Source organism: Phocoena sinus, chromosome 6, assembly GCF_008692025.1.
Source record: "Phocoena sinus isolate mPhoSin1 chromosome 6, mPhoSin1.pri, whole genome shotgun sequence".
In the NCBI taxonomy this organism is placed as follows: domain Eukaryota; kingdom Metazoa; phylum Chordata; class Mammalia; order Artiodactyla; family Phocoenidae; genus Phocoena; species Phocoena sinus.
Genome location: NC_045768.1, coordinates 27,807,297 through 27,824,847, shown reverse-complemented (window position 1 = coordinate 27,824,847; position 17,551 = coordinate 27,807,297). Strand labels below are relative to the sequence as shown.

The 17,551-nt window shown below is 41.8% G+C and overlaps 1 protein-coding gene and 1 pseudogene across 3 annotated transcripts in view; both read left to right on the top strand.

Annotated features, from left to right (window-relative positions):
• The window catches only part of SLC44A1 (solute carrier family 44 member 1), a 219,178-nt gene that overhangs the window by 51,064 nt on the left and 150,563 nt on the right, over positions 1-17,551 (top strand). For all 3 annotated transcript variants that reach the window (XM_032635150.1, XM_032635149.1, XM_032635148.1), the window contains exon 2: positions 672-761. In XM_032635150.1, the coding sequence (XP_032491041.1) occupies positions 672-761 (90 nt within the window). The remainder of the gene's footprint in view (positions 1-671; positions 762-17,551) is intronic.
• Positions 15,768-16,879, top strand: LOC116755487 (annotated as a pseudogene).

Sequence of the window (17,551 nt, the reverse complement as noted above, 5' to 3'; positions counted from 1 at the left end):
TTTGTGTTTGATCTAAAAACTCTTTACACTTTCTAAAAACAGAATGAAAATCTGTGGATGGTGGTTTACGAGTTGCCCAGATCTGTCTGTAAGAGTGTTTTAATTTAGTTTTTTGTTCCTGAATTTTATTAGACTTAGAAGAGTCTACCCCTCAATAGGAATTCATAATTAAACAGCTTCCTTCCTAGATGAGAACATGTAGAAAGCACGTTCTACATTTTTAAGTCTAGCATCTGGACACACAAAGAAAAAGCTACCACCAAGATTGATGTTGGAAGAATTTGTTTGTTTATTAATTTAAAAAAGCCCTTACTAAGTATATACCATGAACCCTCAAGCATCACGTTGGACGCTGGGAAATGAGAAGTGGTCTCTTCCCTTGCAAAGTTCATGCTCTGCTAGGGGCACAGCTCAATCAATAATAATTCAGCATGCTAACTGCTCTAATAGAGGTACCAGAACAGCATTGGAATCAATCCTGGCCAGGAAGAGAGGTGGGTGTTAGGGTAAAATTCACAGAAAGGTGACAAATATTTGAGGTTCCTATTGAACTCAAAGGTTCAATAGGAATTTGTCAGGAAAAGAAGGGATCTAGGTATCGATGGCACGTTTGCACCTTCCTAACTTTAACTAAAATTCACATTTACCACTCTCTTTGTGTTTTCAATTAGAGCTCCAAACGAGAATGGAAGCCACTGGAGGACCGTAGTTGCACAGACATACCGTGGCTGCTGCTTTTTATCCTGTTCTGCATTGGGATGGTAAGAAACTCACAGATCCTCAGAACCTGAACTCATGATCCGAGGGGATGACGGGGAGTTAGTTTAAAGAGGGAACTTGTTATTTATTTATTTACTTATATCTGTAAATAAATAACCTCTCTTGAATTGCTTACATCTGGAAGTCCTAGGATACCATTGAAGCGGGTTATTTTTCCCCATACAGTTAAGTGGTATTTGGTACCCCTTGACTTTTTTTTTTTTTTTTTTTTTGGTTTGCATGAAAACTGTGGTCAAAATTAAGGAATAATTGAAACTCTATCTCTTTGCCTAGCCCATTTCAGAAAGCCAGGTAATTTGACCAAAATATCCGTGAACTATGATCTTGATGGGATGGTGAGCACAGCAATGGTCATGGGGTCAAGTCCTGAGTATTCATCCAACCCAGTCACACAAACCTGATGGTTATTTTTTGTGCCATTCAGTTTCCTTTCAGGGACTTGGTGTTCTTTTGTATAAAATTAGAGGTTTTGCTAGATGATATCTACAATGCTTCCGGTTCTGACATTTTTTAGTTCTTCCTAGAAGGAGGCTGGTTTCTTGCTGCTTCTTCCTCCTTCGACCCATACTAGGCTCCTGCTGCCTGCTGTGTCTACTGTAATAAATGGCATCTCTCAGTCGGAGATCACGGGAGCTGGTGATTTTCCAGTGGGTGTGGAGGATGGAGGAGCAGAGTGCAAAGTGCTGGGGCTGTGCTTACTCAGATTGCATCCCCGCTCTACCCTGCAGGGGTTTCCACACAGGGTTCAGGGACTTTAGTGTCACTGCCACCAGTGTGCTGGGCTGGAAAAAAGGTAGAAAGCAGCTGTTTTAGAGCTAGCCGGTATTTCGAGCTAGCAAGCACTTAGAAATCCTCATCTGGTGCATCACCCTCATTATATACGTTAAGAAATCAGACCCCAGAGATGATAATGAACATCCCAAGGCCACACTCTTAGTGAATGGCAGAGTTGGGAACAGAGCCCAGGACTCTTTACCTTCCAGGCCAGTGCTCTTTTCTGCCACTTAGTTTCCTCTCCCTCGAGGGGATCAGGGGATCATGCAGACAGTATTGTTCTCTCTTTTCTTAGGCTTTGCAGCTGGAAACACAATCATGCTACCTCAGGCACCCTTTTTTTTTTTCACTCAAGTGTGAGTGTATTTAACCTCCTTTTTCCCATACCTTTCTTTTTTTTTTTTAGGAATCTTGTTATTTTTTATTTACTACTACTTTTTACGTAATCCTATTTTGTGTCTCTCTGTGGCTGCCCACCTCGAAAATGTCATTTAAGAAGCACAGAACAACCCTATTCATGGCTAATGGGCATAAGTGTAGGCACCAGTCCAGCTTCTGAATCAAGGAAAAGAAAGCAGTGAACTCTGATGAGATATAATAAATCCAGTAAAATAAAGAGTGTTAGTTTTAAAGATAATAGACAGCTCAGTTTCATCAAATCTAGGATATTTAGAAAACATCAAAATACCCATTTCCTAACTTAGGACTTGTAAGATGTTATTCAAGAGTCTACTTAGTTTAATGGAGTAGCAACTGAAATGCAGCATCAGAGTGTGGAGAACATTCTTTGCTAACAGAACTAGTCCACAACCTCTCCCCACCCCCGAATTTCACCCTGGGATAAATAGCAGCTGACCTTTCAAAATTATGTTTATAAAAATATGTACCTGCCACCCTAGGTGCTTTTGATTTTCTGTGCTAAAATAGCTCAGGAAAGTGCAGTCATTAATGTTAATAGGCTGATTTGGGAGTGACCAGAGAGTAAGGAGCCATTTGTTGACTGAAACGTTGTAATGCAATGGTAATTAATATAATGTTAATTTCAGTGTGATGGTAATTAAGGCCCACTGTGTGTACTTTTAAATGCAGGCATAGCATTATTTGTTTTGGAATGATTCTTTTTATGGATTACCATCTTGGAGCTGAGCTAACATCAAATTTTGCCGTGTGGAAACTGGAGAAATCTCAAAGTTCTGTTGCACACCTTACTGGCACAACAATAGACCAGAGTTTTTTTTTGGTCTTCTGAGTATGTGTTTTGTATGTTTTTTAAAAGTTGTATTTTGTTTTTGCCTTTGGATTTCATTCCATAGTACCTTTCAGAGAAACATTCAACAAATATTTTTTGAGGATTATCATGGGCTTGATGCTTTCATATATGTATTTATCTCACTAAATTCTCCCAGTTACACTATGAAATGGGTTTTATCCCCAGTTTACAGGCAAAGTGTAGTGAGATTAAGTATTAGCTTATCTAAGAATATACTGCTGCCCATGAAAGGCAAAAATAGAATAGGAACCGGAACTTTCTGCCTATATTCTTTTCAGCTAGTGGCCCAGTTGCTTCTGCTTTTATAGTCAATCTTTGCAGCCCATTACTCAAACTATATCTTTACTCACTGCCCTTACTTGCAGTTCTTTGCTCACTCCTTGGTATCTATTCTGTAGTTCTGAAATATTTTAACATCTTGTCATCTTTTACTCATTTTCACCATTAAATCTTTTTATTTATACATGTTCATCTCGTCATAAATACTTGTACTTCTCTTTTATTTCTTCCCTTACTTTTAAGGTTTTTCCATGCTTGTCTAGAACTTAGAGTATTTTTCAAAGTAAATTGCTATCAGCCTTTGTGAGAGCTATCGTCTTCCACATTCGAACTTATTCAATATTTTGAAATTATTGGACATATGCTTACCCTGTTCTAAAAAATTACATGTAGCATTGTACTTCTAAATTTTTATTTTCCATTAAGATAGTAAACAAGTGGTTCTTAACACTAGCTGCATATTGGAATTAGCTGGTATTAGAATAAAAATACTCGTTCCTGGGCCCCACCCCAGTGAATCTGATTTAATCTCTATGGTTCTAATGTTCAGCCAGTGTTGAGACCCACTGTTGTAGGCACTTATAAACTACTGAAGAGTTTTAAGCAAGAAATGATATGGCTGGGTTTAGAAACATGGCCCTGGTAGCCAAAATAAATGTAAAGTCATTGTAAAGAGGGAAGAGATTTCAGGCCACCAGTTCAGAGGCTGATGCCACAGTTCAGATGAGTCTAGATAAGAGGTGAAAAACCTGAAATAAGGAAATAGTAAAGGAGAGGAGAGAGAGTGAAGGAGCGGGATCAGTAATATTTGGTGTCACCAGTGTTGCGGGCAAGTGGGAAACAGATAAAGGATGACTAAGAGATTCTTGTGTTATGGGTTCTGCGTAAGCTTTTTCAGCTCAAATCCTACTGCAGCTCCTTGTAGGTTCCAAACCACAGTTTCTGTGCACATGAAGGAATAAGAGTGGGATGGATAAACAAAGTACTACTTTGTTAGTAGCCAAGCAGTCACTTGATTATGCCCAGTAAAGAATTCCTTGGTAAACATGACCTGTGGAATGAAGCTTGGCCCACATGGACTCAAGGTTCTTCCCACCTTGGATAGTCTGACTTCATTCTGTCCCAAGTAGAGGTAGATGTGAAAAGAAGAAAGGAAAGAGATCCACCTGGACCCAATCTGCCCAGATCATCTTACCTCAAAAGTCAGGAAAAAGAGGAGTCTGGATGGTCCTAACAGGAGTATGTACCTTGGAAAATAGAAGACACAGATACCTCCTACCACTTACCCCTGATCATTATTGCTGCTTACTTATGGACTAGGTACTGTTCTCTGCACTCAATACAGATTTAATTTTCACAACTGCTCAGTGAAGTAGATACTACTGTTACCATCATTCCCACTTTACAGATAAGGAGGCACAGTGGTATGTCGAATAACTTGTCTAAGATTACACAGTGGCGGCAGCATTGAACCCAGGGTAGAAGAGTTAGAAGGCAAGACCTCAAGAGATAGTCAGTCCCTTCTTTGTTGCCCGGAATTGGGAACAACGAAAGAAGTTGCTGTTAAGAACATGGACCTGTAGGACACAGTAACCTCACCTGCCAGTTAAATGTGGTCTAGTCAATATTTCAGACTCTGAGCAAAGAGTTTAGCATTCCTGCTTCCTCTAGTGCAGAGTTAGGACGCTAGAGTCCTCTCACTCCATATCCTAGCTGTGCAGTCTAGTCAGGAACGGTGCTGCTAACGGAGATACGGCATATGCAGGAAGGGGAAGTGGTTTGGGGAAATGTGGAAGGAGGTGAGTTGTGGACATGTACAGTGTGTGGGTAGGGAGAAGCAGTTGAAAATACAGAGCTGGAATTTTGGAGAATGATCTGGACTAGAGCTGGATTTAGGAGCCATTATAGGTCTGCATAGGTCGTCCCTGCAGACTGCTTTCAAGGACCTTTTTTATTTTATAGCCGTAGTCTAGTTCTTAGAGCATAGTGTTTCTACCTCATTAACTATTGTGGAGTATGCAGCACAAAGTGAAAGACTCAAAGACTCACTGCAGTGTTTCGTCACCTGTGTGATGGGCTGTGCTTTGGCAGGATGATAGAATAGGAAGAACAGCATGCCAAAAATCACCTTAAGGTCACCTGATCCAAGTGGCTACCTACTTTCCGTTAAATCTTTTGGTTTTTCTTTTTTTTTATCATTGTGGTAAAATATACATAACTTAAAATTTATTATTTTAACTATTTTTAAATGTACAGTTCAGTTAAATCCATTTACTTTTAATCTACATCCCCTCCCGCCCCTTCCCCACTCAGTCATTATAGTGGATCAAAAGGGCCTATACTTCTCCCTGGAAGTATACCCTGAAAAAATTTACTCTGTATGTACTTTCCCTTAGAATCATAACATTTTGGAGGTGGAAAGGGCTTTTGAGATTAATCTAGTCCATTCTTAATGACAGGTAAGGAGACTGAGGCTCAGAGAATTTAAAGTGACTTGTCTGGGATCATGAGTATTTGCAAAAGAGCTGGGTTCAGTTCTCAGTACATATTCTTTGTCTGTGTTTTCTTTTTCATTGCTCGAGCTGCCCATGAAACTGAACCTCTCTCTGATTTTGCTCCCTCATGCCCCATTATTTTTCTCTTTTGAGAACACTTCAGTTCTTTCAGGGTGAACTTTACGTATTATAACCCTTTGTACCTTGCATGGCATCTTGCGTTTTTATGTGCTCAATAAATGCTTATTGAGTGGATATTTCCTAGACTTCCAACCATTCTTGTTTTTTTCCTCTTTCTTAGAGTAATGTATCCTATTAAACTTTAAAGAAATCCAGAAATCTGGCAGATTGGCAAAGCTTTTAACTTTGTTTTTTTTTTTTTTTTTTTTTTTTTTTTTTAAACATCTTTATTGGGGTATAATTGCTTTACAATGGTGTGTTAGTTTCTGCTTTACAACAAAGTGAATCAGCTATACATATACATATGTTCCCATATGTCTTCCCTCTTGCGTCTCCCTCCCTCCCACTCTCCCCATCCCACCCTTCCAGGCTGTCACAAAGCACCGAGCTAATATCCCTGTGCCTTGCGGCTGCTTCCCCCCAGCTATCTACCTTACTACGTTTGTTAGTGTGTATATGTCCATGACTCTCTCTCGCCCTGTCAAAACTCACCCTTCCCCCTCCCCATATGCTTAAGTCCGTTCTCCAGTAGGTCTGCCTCTTTATTCCTATCTTACCCCTAGGTTCTTCATGACATTTTTTTCCCTTAAATTCCATATATATGTGTTAGCATACGGTATTTGTCTTTTTCTTTCTGACTTACTTCACTCTGTATGACAGATTCTAGGTCTATCCATCTCATTACAAATAGCTCAATTTCATTTCTTTTTAAGGCTGAGTAATATTCCATTGTGTATATGTGCCACATCTTCTTTATCCATTCATCCGATGATGGGCGCTTAGGTTGTTTCCATGTCCTGGCTATTGTAAATAGAGCTGCAATGAACATTTTGGTACATGACTCTCTTTGAATTTTGGTTTTCTCAGGGTATATGCCAAGTAGTGGGATTGCTGGGTCATATGGTAATTCTATTTGTAGTTTTTTAAGGAACCTCCATACTGTTCTCCACAGTGGCTGAACCAATTCACATTCCCACCAGCAGTGCAAGAGTGTCCCCTTTTCTCCACACCCTCTCCAGCATTTATTGTTTCTTGATTTTTTGATGATGGCCATTCTGACTGGTGTGAGATGATATCTCATTGTAGTTTTGATTTGCATTTCTCTAATGATTAATGATGTTGAGCATTCTTTCATGTGTTTGTTGGCATTCTGTATATCTTCTTTGGAGAAATGTCTATTTAGGTCTTCTGCCCATTTTTGGATGGGGTTGTTTGTTTTTTTGTTATTGAGCTGCATGAGCTGCTTGTAAATTTTGGAGATTAATCCTTTGTCAGTTGCTTCATTTGCAAATGTTTTCTCCCATTCTGAGGGTTGTCTTTTGGTCTTGGTTATGGTTTCCTTTGCTGTGCAAAAGCTTTGAAGTTTCATTAGGTCCCATTTGTTTATTTTTGTTTTTATTTCCATTACTCTAGGAGGTGGGTCAGAAAGGATCTTGCTGTGATTTATGTCATAGAGTGTTCTTCCTATGTTTTCTTCTAAGAGTTTGATAGTTTCTGGCCTTACATTTAGGTCTTTAATCCATTTTGAGCTTATTTTTGTGTATGGTGTTAGGGAGTGATCTAATCTCATACTTTTACATGTACCTGTCCAGTTTTCCCAGCACCATTTATTGAAGAGGCTGTCCTTTCTCCACTGTACATTCCTGCCTCCTTTATCAAAGATAAGGTGTCCATATGTGCGTGGGTTTATCTCTGGGCTTTCTATCCTGTTCCACTGATCTGTCTTTCTGTTTTTGTGCCAGTACCATACTGTCTTGATTACTGTTGCTTTGTAATATAGTCTGAAGTCAGGGAGCCTGATTCCTCCAGCTCCTTTTTTCGTTCTAAAGATTGCTTTGGCTATTCGGGGTCTTTTGTGTTTCCATACAAATTGCGAAATTTTTTGTTCTAGTTCTGTGAAAAATGCCAGTGGTAGTTTGATAGGGATTGCATTGAATCTGTAGATTGCTTTGGGTAGTAGAGTCATTTTCACAATGTTGATTCTTCCCATCCAAGAACATGGTATATCTCTCCATCTATTTGTATCATCTTTAATTTCTTTCATCAGTGTCTTATAATTTTCTGCATACAGGTCTTTCGTATCCTTAGGTAGGTTTATTCCTAGATATTTTATTCTTTTTGTTGCAATGGTAAATGGGAGTGTTTTCTTGATTTCACTTTCAGATTTTTCATCATTAGTATATAGGAATGCCAGAGATTTCTGTGCATTAATTTTGTATCCTGCTACTTTACCAAATTCATTGATTAGCTCTAGTAGTTTTCTGGTAGCATCTTTAGGATTCTCTATGTATAGTATCATGTCATCTGCAAACAGTGACAGCTTTACTTCTTCTTTTCCGATTTGGATTCCTTTTATTTCCTTTTCTTCTCTGATTGCTGTGGCTAAAACTTCCAAAACTATGTTGAATAAGAGTGGTGAGAGTGGGCAACCTTGTCTTGTTCCTGATCTTAGTGGAAATGCTTTCAGTTTTTCACCATTGAGGATGATGTTTGCTGTGGGCTTGTCATATATGGCTTTTATTATGTTTAGGAAAGTTCCCTCTATGCCTACTTTCTGGAGGGTTTTTATCATAAATGGGTGTTGAATTTTGTCGAAAGCTTTCTCTGCATCTATTGAGATGATCATATGGTTTTTCTCCTTCAATTTGTTAATATAGTTTATCACATTGATAGATTTGCGTATATTGAAGAATCCTTGCATTCCTGGAATAAACCCCACTTGATCATGGTGTATGATCCTTTTAATGTGCTGTTGGATTCTGTTTGATAGTATTTTGTTGAGGATTTTTGCATCTATGTTCATCAGTGATATTGGCCTGTAGTTTTCTTTCTTTGTGACATCCTTGTCTGGTTTTGGTATCAAGGTGATGGTGGCTTCGTAGAAGGAATTTGGGAGTGTTCCTCCCTCTGCTATATTTTGGAAGAGTTTGAGAAGGATAGGTGTTAGCTCTTCTCTAAACGTTTGATAGAATTCACCTGTGAAGCCATCTGGTCCTGGGCTTTTGTTTGTTGGAAGGTTTTTAATCACAGTTTCAATTTCAGTGCTTGTGATTGGTCTGTTCATATTTTCTATTTCTTCCTGATTCAGTCTTGGCAGGTTGTGCATTTCTAAGAATTTGTCCATTTCTTCCAGATTGTCCATTTTATTGGCATAGAGTTGCTTGTAGTAATCTCTCATGGTTTTTTTTATTTCTGCAGTGTCAGTTGTTACTTCTCCTTTTTCATTTCTAATTCTATTGATTTGAGTCTTCTCCCTTTTTTTCTTGATGAGTCTGGCTAGTGGTTTATCTATTTTGTTTATCTTCTCAAAGAACCAGCTTTTAGTTTTATTGATCTTTGCTATTGTTTCCTTCATTTCTTTTTCATTTATTTCTGATCTGATTTTTATGATTTCTTTCCTTCTGCTAGCTTTGGGGTTTTTTTGTTCTTCTTTCTCTAATTGCTTGAGGTGCAAGGTTAGGTTGTTTATTCGAGATGTTTCCTGCTTCTTAAGGTGGGCTTGTATTGCTATAAACTTCCCCCTTAGAACTGCTTTTGCTGCATCCCATAGGTTTTGGGTCGTTGTGTCTCCATTGTCATTTGTTTCTAGGTATTTTTTTATTTCCTCTTTGATTTCTTCAGTGATCACTTCATTATTAAGTAGTGTATTGTTTAGCCTCCATGTGTTTGTATTTTTTACAGATCTTTTCCTGTAATTGATATCTAGTCTCATGGCGTTGTGGTCGGAAAAGATACTTGATACAATTTCAGTTTTCTTAAATTTACCAAGGCTTGATTTGTGACCCAAGATATGATCTATCCTGGAGAATGTTCCATGAGCACTTGAGAAAAATGTGTATTCTGTTGTTTTTGGATGGAGTGTCCTATAAACATCAACTAAGTCCATCTTGTTTAATGTATCATTTAAAGCTTGTGTTTCCTTATTTATTTTCATTTTGGATGATCTGTCCATGGGTGAAAGTGGGGTGTTAAAGTCCCCTACTATGAATGTGTTACTGTTGATCTCCCCTTTTATGGTTGTTAGTATTTGCCTTATGTATTGAGGTGCTCCTATGTTGGGTGCATAAATATTTACAATTGTTATATCTTCTTCTTGGATCGATCCCTTGATCATTATGTAGTGTCCTTCTTTGTCCCTTTTAATAGTCCTTATTTTAAAGTCTATTTTGTCTGATATGAGAATTGCTACTCCAGCTTTCTTTTGGTTTCCATTTGCATGGAATATCTTTTTCCATCCCCTTACTTTCAGTCTGTATGTGTCTCTAGTTCTGAAGTGGGTCTCTTGTAGACAGCATATATAAGGGTCTTGTTTTTGTATCCATTCAGCCAATCTGTGTCTTTTGGTGGGAGCATTTAGTCCATTTACATTTAAGGTAATTATTGATATGTATGTTCCTATTTCCATTTTATATATTGCTTTGGGTTCGCTACTATAGGTCATTTCCTTCTCTTGTGTTTCGTGTCTAGAGAAGTTCCTTTAGCATTTGTTGTAAGGCTGGTTTGGTGGTGCTGAACTCTCTCAGCTTTTGCTTGTCTGTAAAGGTTTTAATTTCTCCATCAAATGTGAATGAGATCCTTGCTGGGTAGAGTAGTCTTGGTTTCAGGCTATTCTCCTTCATCACTTTCAGTATGTCCTGCCACTCCCTTCTGGCTTGTAGGGTTTCTGCTGAGAGATCAGCTGTTAACCTTATGGGGATTCCCTTGTGTGTTATTTGTTGTTTTTCCCTTGCTGCTTTTAATATGCTTTCTTTGTATTTAATTTTTGACAGTTTGATTAATATGTGTCTTGGCGTGTTTCTCCTTGTATTTATCCTGTATGGGACCCTCTGTGCTTCCTGGACTTGATTAACTATTTCCTTTCCCATATTAGGGAAGTTTTCAACTATAATCTCTTCAAATATTTTCTCAGTCCCTTTCTTTCTTTCTTCTTCTTCTGGAACCCCTATAATTCGAATGTTGGTGCGTTTCATGTTGTCCCAGAGGTCTCTGAGACTGTCCTCAGTTCTTTTCATTCTTTTTTCTTTATTCTGCTCTGCAGTAGTTATTTCCACTACTTTATCTTCCAGGTCACTTATCCGTTCTTCTGCCTCAGTTATTCTGCTATTGATCCTATCTAGAGTGATTTTAATTTCATTTATTGCATTGTTCATCGTTGCTTGTTTCATCTTTAGTTCTTGTAGGTCCTTGTTAACTGTTTCTTGCATTTTGTCCATTCTACTTCCAAGATTTCGGATCATCCTTACTATCATTATTCTGAATTCTTTTTCAGGTAGATTGCCTATTTCCTCTTCATTTGTTAGGTCTGGTGGGTTTTTATCTTGCTCCTTCATCTGCTGTGTGTTTTTCTGTCTTCTCATTTTGCTTATCTTACTGTGTTTGGGGTCTCCTTTTTGCAGGCTGCAGGTTCGTAGTTCCCGTTGTTTTTGATGTCTGTCTCCAGTGGCTAAGGTTGTTTCAGTGGGTTGTGTAGGCTTCCTGGTGGAGGGGACTAGTGCCTGTGTTGTGCTGGATGAGGCTGGATCTTGTCTCTCTAGTGGGCAGGTTCACGTCTGGTGGTGTGTTTTGGGGTGTCTGTGGCCTTATTATGATTTTAGGCAGCCTCTCTGCTAATGGGTGGGGTTGTGTTCCTGTTTTGCTAGTTGTTTGGCATAGGTTGTCCAGCACTGTGGCTTGCTGGTCGTTGAGTGAAGCTGGGTGCTGGTGTTAAGATGGAGGTCTCTGGGAGATTTCCGCTGTTTAATATTATGTGGAGCTGGGAGGTCTCTTGTTGACCAGTGACCTGAAGTTGGCTCTCCTACCTCAGAGGCAGAGCCCTGACTCCTGGCTGGAGCACCAAGAGCCTTTCATCCACACGGCTCAGAATAAAAGGGAGAAAAAGTAGAGAGAATTAGTAGAAGTATGAGGAAAGAAAGAAGGAAAGGAGGAAAGGAAGGAAGGAAGAAAGAAGCAAAGAAGGAAAGAAAGGAGGGAGGGAGGGAGGGAGGGAGGAAGGAAGGAAGGAAGGAGGGAAAGAAGGAAAAAAAGACAGAAAGAAAGATGATACAGTAAAAATAAAATAAAGTATAATATAGTTATTGAATTAAAAAATATTTAGAAAAAAAAAAAGGGACGGATAGAACCTTAGGACAAATGTTGGAAGCAAAGCTATACAGAGAAAATCTTACACAGAAGCATACACATACACCTTCACAAAAAGAGGTAAAGGGGGAAAAATCATAAATCCTGCTCCCTGAGACCACCTCCTCAATTTGGGGTGATTCGTTGTCTAAAGGAGGGAGGGAAGGAAGGAAAGAAAGAACGAAGGTAAAGTATAATAAAGTTATTACAATTAAACTTAATTATTAAGAAAAAGAATTTTTTTAAAAAAAGTCATGGACGGATAGAGCCCTAGGACAAATGGTGGAAGCTAGAGTATACAGACTAGATGTCACACAGGAGCATACACGTACACCTTCACAAAAAGAGGAAAAGGGAAAAAAATCATAGATTTCGCTCCTAAATTCCACCTCTTCAATTTGGGATCATTCCTTGTCTATTCAGGTATTCCACAGATGCAGGGTATATCAAGTTGATTGTGGAGCTTTAATCCGCTGCTTCTGTGGCTGCTGGGAGAGATTTCCCTTTCTCTTCTTTGTTTTCACAGCTCACAGGAGCTCAGCTTTGGATTTGGCCCTGCCTCTGCGTGTAGGTCGCTGGAGGGCGTCTGTTTTTTCGCTCAGACAGGACGGGGTTAAAGGAGCCGCTGATTCGGGGCCTCCGGCTCACTCAGGCCGGGGGTTGGGGGATGGGGGAAGGAGGGGCACTGCGTGCGGGGCCGGCCTGCGGCGGCAGAGGCAGCGTGACGTTGCGGCAGAGGCCGGCGTGACGTTGCACCAGCCTGAGGCCCGCCGTGCGCTGTCCCGGGGAAGTTGTCCCTGGATCCCGGGAACCTGGCAGTGGCGGGCTGCACAGGCTCCGCGGAAGAGGGGTGTGGAGAGTGACCTGTGCTCGCACACAGGCCCCTTGGTGGCGGCAGCAGTAGCCTTAGCGTCTCCCGCCCGTCTCTGGGGTTTGCGCTTTCAGCCGCGGCTCGCGCCCGTCTCGGGGGCTCGCGCCCTCAGCCGCGGCTCGCGCCCGTCTCTGGGGTTTGCGCTTTCAGCCGCGGCTCGCGCCCGTCTGTGGGGTTTGCGCTTTCAGCCGCGGCTCGCGCCCGTCTGTGGGGTTTGCGCTTTCAGCCGCGGCTCGCGCCCGTCTCTGGGGTTCGCGCTTTTAGCCGCGGCTCGCGCCCGTCTCTGGAGTTCCTTTAAGCAGCGCTCTTAGACCCCTCTCCTCGCGCACCAGGAGACAAAGAGGGAAGAAAAAGTCTCTTGCCTCTTCGGCCGGTGCAGGCTTTTCCCCGAACTCCCTCCCGGCTAGTCGTGGTGCACTAACCCCTTCAGGCTATGTTCAAGCCGCCAACCCCAGTCCTCTCCCTGAGCTCCGTCCAAAACCAAAACCTTAGCCTCAGCTCGCAGCCCCGCCCGCCCCGGTGGGTGAGCAGCAAGCCTCTCGGGTTGGTGAGTGCTGGTCGGCACCGATCTTCTGTGCAGGAATCTCCCCGCTTTGCCCTCCGCACCCGTCGCTGTGCACTACTCCGCGGTCCCGAAACTCCCCCCTCTGCCTCCCGCAGTCTCCGCCCGCGGAGGGGCTTCCTAGTGTGTGGAAACTTTTCCTCCTTCACAGCTCCCTCCCACTGGTGCAGGTGCCGTCCTTATTCTTTTGTCTCTGTTTTTTCTTTTGCCCTACCCAGTTACGTGGGGAGTTTCTTGCCTTTTGGGAGGTCTGAGGTCTTCTGCCAGCCTTCAGTAGGAGTTCTGTAGGAGTTGTTCCACGTGTGGATGTATTTCTGGTGTATCCGTGGGGAGGAAGGCGATCTCCGCGTCTTACTCTTCCGCCATCTTCAAGGTCCCCCCTAACTTTGTTTTTGAAATTTGCTTGCATACATATTAGTTCTGCATCAGGCATTCTCATTCTATCCCGTCTGCTGGGTCCTAATAGCCCCCTTGTCTCAGGGTTCTCAGAACAGGAGGAAGAGAAGCCAAGTGTTACTCTGAAGTCTGACAAATTAGTTATTAGCAGACTGACTCCAAGTGTTGATTGAGATAAGAGAGGAAGTCTTTGAGAAAAAAGCCCGGATATATTTTCATTAATCCCCCGGAGAAGGCTTGTAAGCCTTAGTCTTTTTCCCCCATCTTTTTATCTTGAAGTATGCTTCATAATGCCATATTCATACCCCATCCCCACCCCTCATGCATGTTTTGTTGACTTTTCTTTTTCTTCAGAGAGAAACTGAGGCCTCTGCCTTGCTCAGTTGCACGGTAAATGCTCCACACGTGTGAAATTCAAACATGCTGGTGAAATAAAATATGTCCCTTTTTTTGACTGACAGTGAATGAAACTAAGCCAAAACTCTTACTTAAGTTGAACTAATAAACCCTGTGATGTGAAGGAGAAATGAGCACAGTTCATTAATTAGCAAATTGTCTTTTCTCTGACGTAGGCAGTAGGTACTTATTAGTTGCCAGATCTTGCCTGTGATCTACCATCCCTGCATCCCTTTATCTGATTTGAGTCACCTCCTGTTTGTTATTAGATTTGTCTGCTCCTTCTCTCTCTCTCTTCAAATAGCAGTTCTGAAAGCACTTCATTGCTTAGTCATTTTAAGATTTTAGCCAGGATTCTCTTCCTTACTAATAGACTTACTTTCTCTCTAGTGATTGCTCCCTGCTCTAGGTGTATAAAAGCTTTCCTCGTCCCCCTTATCATTTGCTTAGTTAATGTGATTTCCTTCTGTTGAGTACGGCCCCCATCTGCCTCACGGAGCCATTAAATTATTGAGTGCGTTCTGTAAAATTTCTCTCAGCCTATTTTAATTTCATGTACCACAATTTTTCTCATTTGAAACTGTATTGCTTCCTGCATTTGGATTTCACATTTTTTTTAAAAAGGAGATTGTCTTTTTAATTATATTTGGCCTAGTTCTCCATTGTCACTACTTGTACCATATGGGAAGTCTCTGGAATAACAGTCTTGGTTTCTTTCTATCTTATTAGCTTCCTATTCTCCTTCCTTCTCCGCTGCAGCTTTTTACCCTCTCCACCCTAACGCTTTAGGAAGCTACTAAGAAGTTTAAATGGCCTCTGTGAAAATATGTCAGTGTCCCATTTTACCAATATATATGTAACATTTATAATTTATACTCTGCCTACATCCCAGAGGGATATGAGGTGGCTTATGATTTTTTAAAAAAACAACACAAACACACACACATGCACAAAAACCACATGTTCCACAGTATTGTTAAAAATAGTCATAAAGGGAAATCAGAAACCATTTAAGGCAATCTGTAACACAAAGTACTTATAAACATAAGAAGAATATTTGTATAAAAAGTGAAAGAACATAACCTTTTAATTATGCAAGGGCTTTCCTATTTTAGACTAGTAGTGAAAGAAGATTGTAATTGTGGTCTGAATGTTTCTGTGTCATAACAAAATGACTGACACTAGTTCTCACTTTCCCTGACCCCTTAGAAAGTCTTGTCTAAAATAGATAACTGAAGGGGTTTTTGGTTTGTCCCCAATTACTGTTGTCAACCTCTTTAGTCTGACTTTCTCACTAACAGGCACCATACATTGATCACCTGCCATGTACCAGACCAGCTAGAAGTTAGAGATGCATTATCTCATTTAGTCCTCATCATTAGGCTGTGAAACAGTTGATATTACTTTGTGTCAGAGATGAGGAGGAAACATCTAAGTGGGTAACTGGATCAAAGTTATACAGGTAGTAAGTGGTAGAATGAGGGTTTGAATCCAGAACTTTCTGGATTCCCTTTCTATTACTCTGTGATCCTTCTTGTTAAAGAGCTGTATTGGAAAAGTTAGCCATGAAACCTCCAATATTTACCTCCACCTCCAGTTTTGTTTAGTGTAGGGCTTCCTAATTTGAAGTTCAAGGATATGCTTAAAATGGCATGCTGGGAGAGCGGACCCCAGAGAGCCCCGAGCAGCGCCACTGCTTCCGCCGACCTAGTTACCATCACAGCCTGGGAGGAGCCGCAGCTGCTGCAGGGGGCCCCAGTCACCGTCGCCGCAACCAGGAGCAGCGAGGCCGAGACCCAGCAGCCGCCCGCCGCCCTCAGCGCTGCCAACACCACGCCCTGCACGACGGGCAGCGGCGGCGCAGGGCGCGGCGGCCCAGGGCGCGGCGGCCCAGGCGGCCTCATATCAGCAGCGCCTGCCGGCGGAGACGACAAGGTCATCGCAACGAAGGTTTTGGGAACAGTAAAATGGTTCATTGTAAGAAACGGGTAGGGATTCATCAACGGGAATGACGCCAAGGAAGATGTATTTGCACACCAGACTGCTGTAAAGAAGAACCCCAGGAAGTACCTTCGCAGCGTAGGAGATGGAGAGACTATGGAGTTTGATGTCGTTGAAGGAGAAAAGGACGCGGAGGCAGCAAATGTTACAGGCCCTGGTGGAGTTCCAGCGCAAGGCAGTAAATGTGCAGCAGACCATAACCATTATACACGCTCTGCACGTCGCAGGGGTCCTCCCCGCAATTACCAGCAGAATTACCAAATCAGTGAGAGCGGGGAAAAGGATGGGGGATCGGAGAGCGCTCCTGAAGGCCAGGCCCAACAGCGGCAGCCCTACCACAGGCGAAGATGCCCACCTTACTGCCTGCGGAGACCCTATGGGTGTCGACCACAGTATTCCAACTCTCCTGTGCAGGGAGAGGTGATGTAGGGTGCTGACAACCAGGGCTCAGGAGAACAAGGTAGACCAGTGAGACAGAATACGTATCGGGGTTATAGACCACGATTCCGCAGGGGCCCTCCTCGCTAGAGACAGCCCGGAGAGGACGGCAATGAAGAAGATAAGGAAGATCAAGGAGATGAGACCCAAGGTCAGCAGCCACCTCAACGTCGGTACCGCCGCAACTTCAGTTACAGACGCAGACGCCCAGAAAACCCTAAACCACAAGGTGGCGAAGAGACAAAAGCAGCCCATGATCCACCAGCTGAGAATTCGTCAGCTTGTCTGCTCCCGAGGCTGAGCAGGGCGGGGCTGAGTAAATGCCAGTTTACCATCTCTACCATCATCCGGTTTAGTCATCCAACAAGAAGAAATGAATACGAAATTCCAGCAATAAGCAATGAACAAAAGATTGGAGCTCAGGACCTTAAGTGCTTGCTTTTTGCCTGCTGAGCAGATAACTAGAGCTATCTGCATTATCTACGCAGCATGGGGTTTTTATTATTTTTACCTAAAGACGTATCTTTTTGGTAATGACAAACGTGTTTTGTTTTTTTTGTTTTTTGTTTTTTTTAAAAAGCCTGGTTTTTCTCAATACACCTTTAAAGGTTTTTAAATTGTTTCATATCTGGTCAAGTTGAGATTTTTAAGAACCTCATTTTTAATTTGTAATAAAAGTTTACAGGTTGATTTTTTTCAAAAAAGTCAACAAACTGCAAGCACCTGTTAATAAAGGTCTTAAATTCTTAAAAAATGGCATGCTGATTTGCACATGCATATGTATGTTGGGGAGTATACATATTTTTCTCATGTCTTAATATTGGCTTGAAGTTCTGAGGTGGAACTAATTGCCCTGCAGTCTCCTTGGAGGAGTCAGGAGAGAGGGAGAGGGAAACCAGAGTGAGGGTGAATGAGTGAATACTGACCAGCCTATGACTAACTCCACCTAACTCCAGTGCTAGCAGTTAGCTGCGCTTTGAGGCAGAAGGGTA